This window comes from Amblyraja radiata, chromosome 1 (genome assembly GCF_010909765.2).
Source record: "Amblyraja radiata isolate CabotCenter1 chromosome 1, sAmbRad1.1.pri, whole genome shotgun sequence".
Taxonomy (NCBI): domain Eukaryota; kingdom Metazoa; phylum Chordata; class Chondrichthyes; order Rajiformes; family Rajidae; genus Amblyraja; species Amblyraja radiata.
The window spans coordinates 168,242,166-168,256,460 of NC_045956.1; the positions used below are offsets into that span (position 1 = coordinate 168,242,166).

The window sequence follows — 14,295 nt, forward strand, 5'->3', positions numbered from 1 at the left end:
CAAAGGAATAGTTAGATCTCAAGCCGGGTATTGAGCAGCCAGGTTGTTGTCTCTGCGTCAATGTCTGCCAGGCCCTGAGCTCCATTTGGTGGGTGGTAGAGCGGGCACCCAGAGATGACATGGTTGGCTGTCTGTTGTTCTGCTCTGCAAGCCGAAAGACAATACATGATTACAATTGAGCCATCCAGTGTACACATACATGATAAGGGAATAACGTTTAGTGTAAGATAAAGCGAGGAAAGCCGGATCAAAGATCAAAGCACTGCAGCAACTCAGTCTCCTTCCTGCGCTGGCTGCCTGGCACCTCCGGTCGCCCCCGGACAGGGACAAGACACCCAGGAGTGAACAAAGACCGGGACGGCCCAGCAGCAACTCAACAAACCCGTACCCGACACCGTCCACGGTCGAGCACGACCTCGATCACTCAACTAAGCATAAAGCAATAAAAACAACAAAATAATCTTAGCTTTTAACAAAGGAACAATAAATACAACTATTTCATAGTCTGAAAGCAGTATTTTCTTACCTAGGAGAATCAAAGCTGGAAAAAACGGAAGAAATGAAGTCCACTGCTCTCCAGCAATGTGTGTGCATAGTGACCTTTGACCTGGGCATGCGCAGTCGGAATATCAAACTTGCTTATTGAAAGTGCTTTCGTGCAATTTATGGAGATATTTGCTGGGAAGTTACTTTATAACATCTAACGAGAAATAATACATGTGTAGTAGGACGGAACTGCAGATGCTGGTTTACAGCGAAGATAAGACACAAAATGCTGGAGTAACTCAGAGCAGGATTCTTCTCTCCAGAGATGTTGCTGGGTTGCTCCAGCATGACTGTGTATCTACCTGCAGTTCCTTCATTCAATACAAACGCGACGGACTGCGCAGCCGCGGCAGAGACGGCACCCACGGCCGGACGGACTGCGCAGCCGCGGCAGAGACGGCACCCACGGCCGGACGGACTGCGCAGCCGCAGTAGGGACGGCACTCAGCGCCGGACGGACTGCGCAGCCGCAGTAGAGACGGCACTCACGGCCGGACGTTACTGCGCAGCCGCAGTGGCGTGAAGATGGCGGCGCTGAGGCGCGGACTCGGTAGGTTGAGCCGCACTAAGGCCGGGGAAGCGATGGCGATGGCACTGGGTGTGGGGCTCCGTAACTGGGGACACTCTCAGGGAGAAATGGAAGGAGAGCGGCGGAATATTCTCTGGGAGGGTCAAGGTTGAGCTCCCCCCGTTAATTCCCTCTGAGGAAGCGCAAAGTCCTCCTGTCCCCCCCCTCATCATCTCTGTCTTCCTTAACCCTCCAGCCCTCCTGTCTAATTTACCCCCACCACCCCTCCTGTCTAATCCCCAACCCTCTCGTTTAATTTCCGCCGCCCATCCCTCCAGTTTGATTTACCCCCACCACCCCTCCTGTCTAATCCCCAACCCTCTCGTTTAATTTAACCCCCCACCAACCCTCCTGTCTGATTTTCCACCCCCCCCTCCAGTCTGATCCCCCCCCCCCCCATGTCCTCACTGACCACCTCCCATGTCACGAGCCACCCCATGTTCTTCTCCTTAGGGGTGCAGTGGTTGATGCGAGGTCGGGCTCACACTTATTGGTATTAAGAGGACGAGAGGTTATCTTAGTGAAACATGCATGATTTTGAGGGCGAGTTGGCGGGGTAGTTGTAGATGGGATGCTGCCGCAGTGTGGGTAACTGGAACGAGGGGGGATTGCTTATGAATAAGTGGATGATGATTCTGGCAGAGGCATTGACTGCATTTGCTGTAGAATTTACCCTGCACAACTCTCCACTCTAACTGCTAGCCTATATTTCAAGTTGGAAAATTAGCAATTTTATATATGACTATAAATTGACTCCTAGAGGAGGGAATTTGAGCTACCGGTAATTGTGTTCACCAATCCAAAGGGAAGCATGATAAAAACGGAACAAGAAAACATTGTAGAGCCTGGAGTATTGGGGTATGGTTTCACTGGCACCAGCCAGTAACCACTGAACAAAAAAGCAAAAACTGCAGTTTCTGAAAATCTAAAAACAAATCTTCAGCAGGTTAGTCAAGTCAACTTTATTTGCCACATACACATACAAAATGTGCAGTGAAATGAAAGTGGCAATGCCTGCGGATTGTGCAAAAAACTACAGAACAGAATAGAACAGAATCAGTATTTACATAATAGAAAAAAAACAGCATTTTTAAAAAGACACAACACAACAGTAAATTATTACAGTAAATTAGTCCCTGGTGAGATAAGAGTTTACAGTCCTGATGGCCTATGGGAAGAAACTCCGTCTCATCCTCTCTGTTTACACAGCATGACAGCGGAGGCATTTGCCTGACCGTAGCAGCTGGAACATTCCGTTGCTGGGGTGGTAGTGGTCCTTCATTATGTTGCTGGCTCTAGATCGGCACCTTCTGATGTATAGGTCCTGCAAGGGGGCGAGTGAAGTTCGACCGAACGCACTACTCTCTGCAGAGCCTTCTTATCCTGGGCAGAGCAGTTCCCAAACCAGATTGTGATGTTGCCGGACAAGATGCTTTCTACAGCCCCTGAGTAGAAGCACTGAAGGATCCTCAGAGAGACTGAATTTCCTCAGCTGCCTGAGGTAGTAAAGGTGCTGACTTGCCTTACTCACCAGAGCAGCAGCGTGTGATGTCCATGTCAGATCCTCTGTGATGTGGACTTCCAGGTATTTAAAGCAGCTCACCCTATCTACAGTAGCCCCATTTATCTCCAGTGGCGTATACGTCCTTGGATGTTGTGCCCTTCTAAAGTCCACAATCAGCTCCTTAGTTTTTATGCCATCCTCCAGGTAGGCCTTCTCATTGTTATCAGAGATCAGGCCCACCACCACAGTGTCACCAGCAAACTTGATTATAGAGTTGGAGCTGAACCTGGCCACACAGTCATGTGTGTACAGGGAGTACAGTAGGGGGCTAATGACGCAACCCGGGGGGGATCCTGTGTTCAGGGCGAGGGTGCTCGATGTATGTCCTCCCATCTTGACTACCTGGGGCCTAGCGGTGAGAAAGTCCAGGACCCAGGCACACAGGGGAGTGTTAAACCCCAGTTCCAGCAGCTTCTCAGCATTTTCTTGCTTAACAGAGTCTGTTAAGCAAGAAACAGATGAATGACCCATCAACAAAACCAATAAAATGATAGGTCAAAGCTAAACCTAATCCTTATTTCTAGTGAATCCAAGTCCTGATTAAATGCCAAACCTGAAATGTAGACTGTTTCTTTCTCCAGATATTCTTGACCTGCCCACTCTTCACAGCCTTTCCTGCGGGCGGGTGGGGAGGGGGGGGGGGGGGGAAGGGGTGTTAAGACATATTAAATGGTTGTTAAATGGTCGAATATAATAATAATAATAATAAATTTTATTTATGGGCGCCTTTCAAGAGTCTCAAGGACACCTTACAAAATTTAGCAAATAGAGTAAAAACATGTAAGCGGAATAAAATAAATAGTAAAGACATCACCAGTACACAAATTAAAGACAGAATTCAATCCAAAGACAAAAATCAAAAACACAATATGAAGAGAGAGCAGCGGCAGCTAAAGCGCGCCAGCGTACACTCTCCCTTCCAGCAGCCATCTTGGACACAGAATAAAATAATCATTTACACACAAAAAAACATCCCCCCCACAATGGTTACCACTGTGGGGGAAGGCACAATGTCCAGTCCCCATCCCCAGTTCTCCCATAGTCAGGCCTATTGAGGGCTCCACAGTTGCCTCTACAGAGGCCCGATGTTCCTGGCCGTTCTCGCCGGGTGGTTTTGCTCCGGCGTCGGGAGAGTCCTCACAGCAGCTGGGACGGCTGGAACGGCCAATTCCCTACCGGAGTCCGTGGCTTCCGAAGCCGACAGGGCCGCGTCGGTTGGTGCTCCGAGGCTCCCGATGTTAAAGTCGGCGCCGCCGCCCGCGGCTGGCCGCTCCACAGTCCCGCAGCTCGACGGTGTTGAACACGGTGGTCTCGGCATACCGGAGCTCCAGCGTGGCGACCCAGGCAAGGCATCGCCCGCTCTGCTCCGCGATAGCGCCCCAGCGCTGTGCCGCCACCGAAGCTGAAGGTGCTGGGCGGTCCCCGCCAGGAAAACGCCGCTCCACTCCCGCTGGTAGGCCGCAAGGATGGGTCGACGGTGCAGCTCGGGGAAAAAGCTGCCTCACCGACCAGGTAGGGACCTAGAAAATAGTTTCCCCCTTCCCCCCCACACAAAAAAGTCAAATTCCCCAACAAACATGGGACAAAATTCACTAAAACTAATAAAAAAAGTGAATTGAAACGGACAGCTGCTGGTTAGCAGCCGTTCCCCAAGATGGCTCCTCCCACGAATATGTCTCCTGATTAGCACCCAACTCTTCAGACAGAATTTGTTCCATATCGATTTGCTATTAATTGAATCATTCTAAACTGATTTGCATACTTCTAGGTAAAAATCTTTATTTTCTAAAAGGATGATGTTTTAAAAATGTTCTTCTATTTGAAGGAGCATTGAGCCACCTACTTCCATTAGTGCAGAACAATGTTTCGAGAAGCTCCTCCGTTATGCAGTTGGCCTCCAGGTTTACCACCATTAGCGCCTGCCGTGTTCCGTCTCCGACCATTTCTACCGTCACCAAATTGGGATCATCTCTGGAATATAGATTTGTTTATGCACACAAACTTGCTGCTCTCAAAAGGTGAGATGGAAAGCAGAGATATAACAGTGGGGGAGGAAAGTGAATTTTGATGCACTTTAATAGTTGTCAGATGTCAAATGTTTATTCAGTTTCACTCAGATTTTTCACTTGGTAGCAGAGAAATGAGTGCTTATATGCCCATCTAATTACTTTGTTCTTCATCTTAATTTACTTGTTCAGACACAAAGGATAGGAATTCATCCTTCATGTTTCTACAAAATACACATTGCATTAATTGTCGATAGACAAAAATGCTGGAGAAACTCAGCGGGTGAGGCAGAATCTATGGAGCGAAGGAAATAGGCAACGTTTCAGGTCGAGACCCTTCTTCAGAGCATTACAGTAATTGTCAGCATTTTTACCTTGTGTTTCCAAAGGGTTCTCCATGTTTATGTCAAATAGAGAAAATAAGTTGAAATGCCTCTTTTTATAGATGCCCCATTTAGCGACTTTTCAGTTGGTCAGTTGTTTTCTCACTCTCTTATACACCAATAGAGTACCCCAGTGTTATCAGGTTATTGCTGTTATCAGCCAACTGAACCATCCGACCAACAAATAGCAAGCAGTCTTTAACTACTATCTACCCCATTGGAGACTCTCAAGGTATCTTTGATCGAGCCTTACTGGACTTTATCTTGCACTAAATGTTGTTCACGATATTCTGTTTATCATGTATCTGTACACTGTAGATGGCTTGTTGTAATCATGTAGACAAAAATGCTGGAGAAACTCAGCAGGTGAGGCATCATCTATGGAGCGAAGGAAATAGGCAACATTTCAGGCTGAAACCCTTCTTCAGACTGACGAAGAAGGGTTTCAGCCCGAAACATAAGTCTGACAAAGGGTTTTGGCCCGAAACGTTGCCTATTTCCTTCGCTCCATAGATGCTGCCTCACCTGCTGAGTTTCTCCAGCATTTTTGTCTACCTTCGATTTTCCATCATTTGCAGATCCTTCTTAAACTTGTTATAATCATGTATTGTCTTTCTGCTGATTGGTTAGCATGCAACAAAAAACTTTTCACTGTACCTTGGTAAACATGATAATAAATGAAACTCCTCAAATGATCTAGCAATGTCAACTCCATTTGAGTTTTTGTTTTCGCCACCTTGTGTACTTGATACTGAAAATTGGATTTTATGTTAAGATAAGGATGGAAGTGGAGCTACTGTATTGAGAAAGTGTATATAAAGAACAATTACATATGTTAAATTCTGCATTGATGTTCACCATATTTCTCTTGTGCACAGTATGGTCCCTCAGGCTCCCAGTTTTCAACAGCCAGCAAGAACCCTAACCTATTGCAGCATTCGCAAAGGAAAGCGTAAAACTGTGAAAGCTGTTGTCAAGAGATTCCTGCGGCTACACTGTGGACTCTGGCTGCGAAGAAAGGTACATGCATCCAGCATTCTGCATGTTCTAAAATAAATATTGTTCATGACCAAGTTACCTACCAGATGAATTTACACAATTGGATTTTATGTCGACCAGATTATGTGTCGGGTAGTTTTGGAAGAGAATCTCCGAAACAAATATCTTTACTGTTGGTGGAGCAACTGGTAATGTAAGCTCATTGCAGAAAGCAGTTAAGAATTAACAGACATATTGGCCTTTATTGGAGTTTAGAAATGAGCAGGTTTTGTTACAATTATACAGGGTGTTTTGGAGTCCACACCCGGAGTACTGTTCCCTTATCTAAGAAAGGATATAGGAGCGTTAGAGATAAAATGAGATTTGCCAGGCAGATTCCTGGGATGAGAAAATGGCAAAAAGGCAAGCAAAACATAATATCTAAATGCATAAAGTATTCATCATAAGGTGGATGAACTACAATCAGTACTGGGACAGCTACTGTTTACAATATACATTAACACATTGGCGCTAGAAAGCAAATGTAGCCAAATTTGCAAGCGTCACAAAAATACTTGAGTCAAGTTCCAAGCAGGAAACAAAAAACGTATACAGATGTACAGATAAAAAATGTATAACGGTAGTTAAGTGAGTGTGCAAGAAGTCAGCGAATGCACGGTTATGTGGGAAAATATTAGTTTGTTCATTTTTGAAAGAAAAAAGAATCGAGCATTATTTAAATGAAGAAAAATAAAGCTGCAGCATGGACAAGTTGGGCCAAATGGCATGTTTCCATCCCGTGCAACTCTTTGAATCTAAAGATGGGATTTTGAGGGTTCATGGAACACAGAGAGCTAGCACACACGTGCACATAATAATAGGGAGAACTAATGGAAACTTGAGGACATGGATGAGTAGCACTTCAGGTCGAGCCCCTTCTTCAGAAGGGTCCTTGTAATGGACCAATGCCCCTTATTTCAAAGGAGTTAGAGTCATACAGCATGGAAACAGGCCCTGCGGCCCAACTTGCCTATAACGACCAAGATGCCATCGACACTCGTTCCACCTGCCTGCATTTGGTCCATATCCCAATACCCCTTTCCTATCCATGTACCTGTCCAAACATCTTTTAAAAGTTGTTATAGTACTTGCCTCAACTACATTGCCCTCCATAATGTTTGGGACAAAGACCCTTTATTTATTTATTTGCCTCTGTACTCCTCAATTTGAGATTTGTAATAGAAAAATCACATGTGGTTAAAGTGCACATTGTCAGTTTTTAATGAAGGCCATTTTTATACATTTTGATTTCACTATGTAGAAATTATAGCAGTGTTTATACATAGTCCCCCCATTTCAGGGCACCGTAATGTTTGGGACACAGCAATGTCATGTAAATGAAAGTAGTCATGTTTAGTATTTTGTTGCATGTGCTTTGCATGCAATGACAGCTTGAAGTCTGCAATTCATGGACATCACCAGTTGCTGGATGTCTTCTCTGGTGATGCTCTACCAGGGCTGTATTGCAGCCATCTTTAGCTTATGCTTGGTTTGGGGGCTAATCCCCTTCAATTTTCTCTTCAGCATATAAAAGGCATGCTCAATTGTGTTCAGATCGGGTGATTGACTTGGCCATTCAAGGACTCTTACTGTAGAATGAACCGCCGGCCAATGAGTTTTGAGGTATTTGTTTGAACTTGAGCAGATAGGATGTGTCTATACACTTCAGAATTCATTATGCTACTACCATCAGCAGTTGTATCATCAATGAAGATAAGTGAGGCAGTACCTTTAGCAGCCATACATGCCCAGGTCATAACACCCCCACCACCGTGTTTCACATATGAGGTGGTATGCTTTGGATTTTGGGCAGTTCCTTCTCTCCTCCATACTTTGCTCTTGCCATCACTCTGATATAAGTTAATCTTCGTCTCACCTGTCCACAAGACCTTTTTCCAGAATTATGGTTGCTCTTTTAAGTACTTCTTGGCAAACTGTAACCTGGCCATCCTATATTTGCGGCTATCCAGTGGTTTGCATCTTGCAGTGTAGCCTCTGTATTTCTGTTCATGAAGTCTTCTGCGGACAGTGGTTATTGACAAATCCACACCTGACTCCTGAAGAATTTTTCTGATCTGTCGGACAGGTGTTTGGGGATTTTTCTTTATCATAGAGAGAATTCTTCTGTCATCAGCTGTGGAGGTCTTCCTTGGTCTGTCATTCCCTTTGAGATTAGTAAACTCACCAATGCTCTCTTTCTTCTTAATGATGTTCTAAACAGTTGATTTTGGTAAGCCGAAGGTTTGGCTGATGTCTCTTAACAGTTTTATTCTTGTTTCTCACTCATAATGGCTTCTTTGACTTTCGATGGCACAACTTTGGTCCTCATGTTGATAAACAGCAATTAAAGTTTCCAAAGGTGATGGAAAGACTAGGTGCGGAGAGCTCTCTTATACCTGCATCAAGGAGGCAATTAAGCACACCTGAGCAATTACAAACACCTGTGAAGCCATGTGTCCCAAACATTATGGTGCCTTGAAATGGGGGGGGGGGGGGGACTATGTATAAACACAGCTGTAATTTCTACATGGTGAAACTAAAATGTATCAAAATACCCTTTAATAAAATCTGACAATGTGCACTTTAGCCATGTGATATTTTCTATTACAAATATCAAATTGTGGAGTACAGAGGCAAATAAATATATGATGGGTCTTTGTCCCACACATTACAGAGGGCAGTGTACCACTGTTCCATACACACACCAGCCTCTGTGTGAAAAATGTTCCCTGAGATTTCTATTAAATCTTTCCCCAATCATTTTAAACCTATGTCCTCCAGTTCCTGATTCCCCTACTCTGGGTAAAAGACTGTATCGACACTGTATATTCTCATCATGATTTTATACACCTCACTAAGATCACCCTTCATCCTCCTGCACTTCAAGGGATAAAGTTCTACCTTGCCCAACCTCTCCCTATAGCTCAGACCCTCAAGTCCTAGCAACATCCTTGTAAATCTTCTCTGCACTCATGGCATTGGAGATTAATTGATACCTGATCTTGAGTAGTGCGAACAGTTGTGATCCCCCTGTTTTAGGAAATAGATTATTGGTGCCATTTCAGAGAAAGTTCACTGGGATAATCCTGGATATGGAGGGATTGTTCTGAGGAAACGTTAAACAGCTAGGAACTCTATTAGTTGGATTATAGTTTAAATGGATAAAAGGTGATCTTATTGAAACATTCGATTCTTATGGGGATGGACAGATAAATGCTGAGCGAGTGTTAATCTCTCATAGGAGAGTCCAGAACCAAAGGGCATGGTCCAAATAAAGGGGCTCCCATTTGAGTTCATTTCAGAATTTCTTCTGAGGGTTGAGAATATTTGCAACTCCTTTGTAGAAAGAGCTGTGGGAGCAGATCTTTAGTTTCTTTAAGACTAAGATGAATCGACTTCTCATCAATAGGGGAATTTAGGATTATGGAAAAATGGCAGGAATGTCGGATCAGACATGACCTAATTGAACGGTGGAGCAACTTGGTCTGCACCTGTTTGTACAACTTGTGGTATTGGAAGTAATCCTATGAAACACATGTGACATACAGCAAAACTAATATTCAGTAATCGTTTTCTAAACCTGTTTCTCTCATGATGGTTTGGATTTTCTAACATGCGTGGAAGTTGCCGTCCCTTGTTGAGAATAAACAGGTAGCGTTTTCGGGATTTAAACCAAAAATGCATGTGAAATGTGCTGTTCAGATCTGTAACGATGCTGCTTTTTATTGCAGGCTGGTTATAAGAAAAAACTTTGGAAAAAGAGCGCAGATAGAAAAAGGCGACTCAGGCAACATGTGTTCTGCAACAAGACCCAAAGCAAACTATTGGATAAAATGACGACTGAGTTCTGGAAAAGGCGAAATTGGTATGTGAATGATCCGTATCAGAACTACCATGATCGAACAAACCTGAAAGTTTGAATATCTGACAGTTCTAGCTTTGATCCAGGAACAGAATTGGTGTCTGATGCTCAGGACATACTTTGAGCTTGATAGTGACAGATTTTACAATGATTGACATTGTAATAATATGAAAAAACTTGAATAAATTACCTTTTGCCTGTAATATTACTTTTATGCAAGTTATATGACTGTGTTTTATATAACTTAATAAAGCTTACCATCAATGTCACTTCTAACAAATTTATTTGAATTTCTCATCTTTTGGATGAAGCTCTCGCTGCCTCTTTTGAACAGAAACCAGCAGTGGATTTGTGCTGAGGTCAGTGTTTCCACTTTGAAGGAAATTACCCGAAATTCAGGAAATTCTGGTTGTCTTCAGGTAATTTTAGGGAAATTGAATAATTTCGGGAAATTTCAGAGGGCTGTCAGTTTAATGCGTGGGAATTTAAACAAAGAGCTGTTGGCCGCAGCGCTATGGGTTCTAAATATAGCGCTACCGGCTGCAGCGCTATGGGCTTTAAACATAGCACTATGGCCACAGCACTATGGGTCACAGACTATTCGGGAAAATTGTCGTTTAACAATTAGTCTTTGGGATACTCTTTCTCAATGGAAGTTGAGCCTTTGATTATTTTTCAGGCAGTGGTAGAATTCTGAATAAGCCGAATGGTGAAAAGTTACCAGTGGGCGGTGAAATTACAGTTACATTGGGATTGGCCTTGATTTTATAGAACGGTGGGTGGGCTCAAGGGGTCGAGAGAGAGAGAGGAAGAGTGGGAGAGAGGGAGGGAGAAGGAGGGATGGGGAGCGAGGGACGGAGAGAATATGAGAGAAAGGGACAGGAAAAAAGGAGAGGGAGAAAGGAAGAGAGCAGGAGGGACGGGGAGAGTGAGGGAGAGACGGGGAGAGAGGGAGGGGGAGGGAGGGACGAAGAGAGGGAGGGAGGGAGGAAGAGAGAGCAGAGACTGAGACACATGAGAGCATTATAGGAAGGATGTCAACAAAATAGAGAGAGTACAGAGGAGATTTACTAGAATGTTGCCTGGGTTTCAACAACTAAGTTACAGAGAAAGGTTGAATAAGTTAGGTCTTTATTCTCTGGAGCGCAGAAGGTTAAGGGGGGACATGATAGAGGTCTTTAAAATGATGAGAGGGATAGACAGAGTTGATGTGGATCATCTTTTCCCTTTGAGAAAAGGGAAGATTCAAACAAGAGGACATGACTTCAGAATTAAGGGACAGAAGTTTAGGGGTAACATGAGGGGGAACTTCTTTATTCAGAGAGTGGTAGCGGTGTGGAATGAGCTTCCAGTGGAAGTGGTGGAGGCAGGTTCGTTGGTATCATTTAAAAATAAATTGGATAGGCATATGGATGAGAAGGGAATGGAGGGTTATGGTATGAGTGCAGGCAGGTGTGACTAAGGGGAAAAAGTTGTTCGGCACGAACTTGTAGGGCCGAGATGGCCTGTTTCCGTGCTGTAATTGTTATATGGTTATATGGAGAGCAGATTGTAAAAAGGAAGACAACAAGCTGTTGGAGGCAACGAAAGCTGCCTTGCATACACAACAAGTGAGTAACAGAAGCAGGCAGATACGGTGTAGTTACATAGATCTGTTTTGCCTTGTTCTACTTTGTGTTGCTAACGTGTTCCCGCAAAAAAACCAACAATAAATCGCACGCAGGAAGCATTTTTGAAAATTTCAAGAAGTCCCATCAAATTCCAGGAAATTTGGGATTCTATTTAAGGATTTTCTTTTGAGGTGTAGAAGCACCGGCTGAGGTCTTGGCATTCCTTGTTTGGTCACAAGAAAGCAGGCCTGCAAATACATCGGCAAACAGGGTCCTCAGCTTTCCAGGCCCCACTTAACATTATCATTTCCCTTTCCTGCTGCCTCACCAACAGTCTGTCTGTCCCTTCCTTTGTGTTTTTTCATATGTGTTAACTATGTTTTAGTGTTCTTTAGCTTGTTTTATGTGTGGTGTGGGGGAGGGGGTTGGGGGAAACTTTTTCTAATCTCTTATCTCGACGGAGATGCAATTTATTTCCGTATCATATCTCCGTCCGCACTGTGACCCAACATCGAGAGGTTGGCGGTCGTTGCCGGAGATCGACTTCGAGAGCATCACCGCGGGGAGCCTATGGGACATTAACATCGCGGAGCCCGCGATCCCTTTGGCAGGGATCGACCTCTGACCACGGGTGCCTGTGGACTTTAACATCGTGGAGCTCGCGGTTCTGGTTGGAAACAGACTTTGGAAGCTAGCTCCAGGCCGCAGGACCTATGACCGCCCCGATGCGGGAACTTTGGGCACCCAACGTGGGAGTCAAATGAGGGAAGAAGATTAGACTTTATTGCTTTCCATCACAGTGAAGAATGTGGGGAATCCGCTGGAAGTTTATGTTAACGTTTATGTAGTTGTGTGTCTCGTTGCTTTTTTAGTATGGTAATTCGCATATCACTATACCTTAATTGGTACACGAGACAATAGAAGACCTTTGAAACCTTTGAATGTTCTCAACATCTGACACAGCGGCAAGCTAACAAAGGCGCTTAGTCAATGCCTCCTCCTTTATATGGGTGTTTTATTTTTGTTAGTCAAAATAAAATGCCTTTAGTTGCTTCAGCATATTCAATGCACCATACTCATAGAAAAGCTAGTTGGCTAAGAGCGGCACAGTGGCGCAGCGGTAGAGTTGCTGCCTAATATTGCTGGAGACCCGGGTTTGATCCTGACTTTGGGTACTGTCTGTACGTTTTCCCTGTGACCGTGTGGGTTTCCTCCGGGTGCTCCAGTTTCCTCTCACATTCCAAAGACGTACAGGTTTGTAGGTTAATTGGCTTCGGTAAATTGTAATTTGTCCCTAGTGTAGGATAATGCTGGTATACGGGGTGACCACTGGTCAGTGCGGACTCAGTGAGCCGAAGGTCCTGTTTCTCTACTCTATCACTAACCACGGGTTAGGCTTCCAAGCAATGTGAGAGGTGAAAGCAATAATTTCTCATTCTCCTCCCTCAGCAAATTATCTTGTCCCTTTGTGACGTAGGTTATCAAGGTAATCTGTGAGCAAATACCCCACCTGTCGATAACATAGTGGAGATCAAATGTATTGCCCAAATCTCGAGATGCTACGCCAAGTGTGTGCGTAAAGCATGAAAATGAAGCCATTCCCTTTACAATCTTTCAGTCTTTTATTACAATTCCAAGAGTTCTGTGACAAATGAATGACAACAATCCCATAATTCATGCAGTACTCTGAATGCAACCAGTGTAACAGCAACAACAATTTCTCTATATACAATTAACTTTTGTAGTCAGAGAACACAAACGTGAATGAATACAACTGTAAAGTGCTCTGGCCTGCCAGATCGGAAGTTATGTGCCGCAAATTTAAGGAAATCAAAAAGGTTCTTGCACACCAGAAGGGAAAAAAAAATACAATAGTACAAATTAAGACAATCGCCATCTTTACTTATTAGACCAATCGTTTGTGAAAGGCATTTAAAAACCAGTGCACATTGCAAGTAAATCTGCTTAAATATACGCAGCTGAAAATGCTGGGGAAATTACAGTATTAAAACCTGTACATTATCCCTGTATAGTTGCAAAATTTGTTAAGTCAATATAATTTTTACAAAAACATGTAATTATTTTTACATTTGCATTCCTTGTGTCTAAATGAACAAGCTAGCACAGTGGTTTAGTACTCCGATAAGGCAGCACACATCTATGCCATTGCCTGCTATTGCAGTGCAAGAGAAAATTAGTTAATAGGCATGTGCTTGACACATAACACTATTTTCTAGCCTATTTACCTACTTAGTTTTTTTTTTGTCCAACTTACATGAAGAACGTATGAGACAATAATGGCGTCACTATTCACGAAAAGAGGCGGTATCGTTCTGAAACTCCTCCAAAGCTATTTTACAACTTTCAAAATAATGAGAGATAATTGTATATGATAATTACAATCATATACATATTGAGTGTCACAAAGCTAAAAAGATTATAGGGTGATAAGGCTCGAGAGCTTTGGGCTGGCCAAGTATGTTGTCAAATCAGTCATCACAATTGACGACAGTGCATCATACGTTTGTTCTGGCTCGTTGAAATAGCTACCCAATTGTTCCAATCTTGCGCTCTCAAGAATGTCCCCTCTCAACTACATTTCTATCTTCCTTTTCAATGTTACTATTGAGTTGGTCTCTGCCACTATTGGAGGTAATACAATCCAGATCTATAATAAATTTGGAGTTTCCATGAACACCATTTTGGAGAAAATAATTC

At 43.7% G+C, this 14,295-nt stretch overlaps 1 protein-coding gene across 1 annotated transcript; it reads left to right on the top strand.

Moving 5' to 3' along the window:
• Positions 1-1,026: 1,026 nt before the first annotated feature.
• On the top strand, positions 1,027-10,247 carry mrpl35 (mitochondrial ribosomal protein L35). The gene is made up of 4 exons (XM_033034950.1): positions 1,027-1,096; positions 4,504-4,696; positions 5,946-6,087; positions 9,837-10,247. Exons 1-4 carry the CDS (start codon positions 1,072-1,074, stop codon positions 10,023-10,025), a joined length of 549 nt encoding a protein of 182 aa, XP_032890841.1. The 5' UTR covers positions 1,027-1,071; the 3' UTR covers positions 10,026-10,247.
• Positions 10,248-14,295: the final 4,048 nt, after the last annotated feature.

Coding starts and splice junctions, on each gene's coding strand:
- mrpl35 (XM_033034950.1), top strand. CDS start 1,072: ATGGCGGCGCTGAGGCGCGGACTCG. Junction 1,097..4,503: donor GGCGCTGAGGCGCGGACTCG/GTAGGTTGAGCC, acceptor TTCTATTTGAAG/GAGCATTGAGCCACCTACTT. Junction 4,697..5,945: donor AAACTTGCTGCTCTCAAAAG/GTGAGATGGAAA, acceptor TCTTGTGCACAG/TATGGTCCCTCAGGCTCCCA.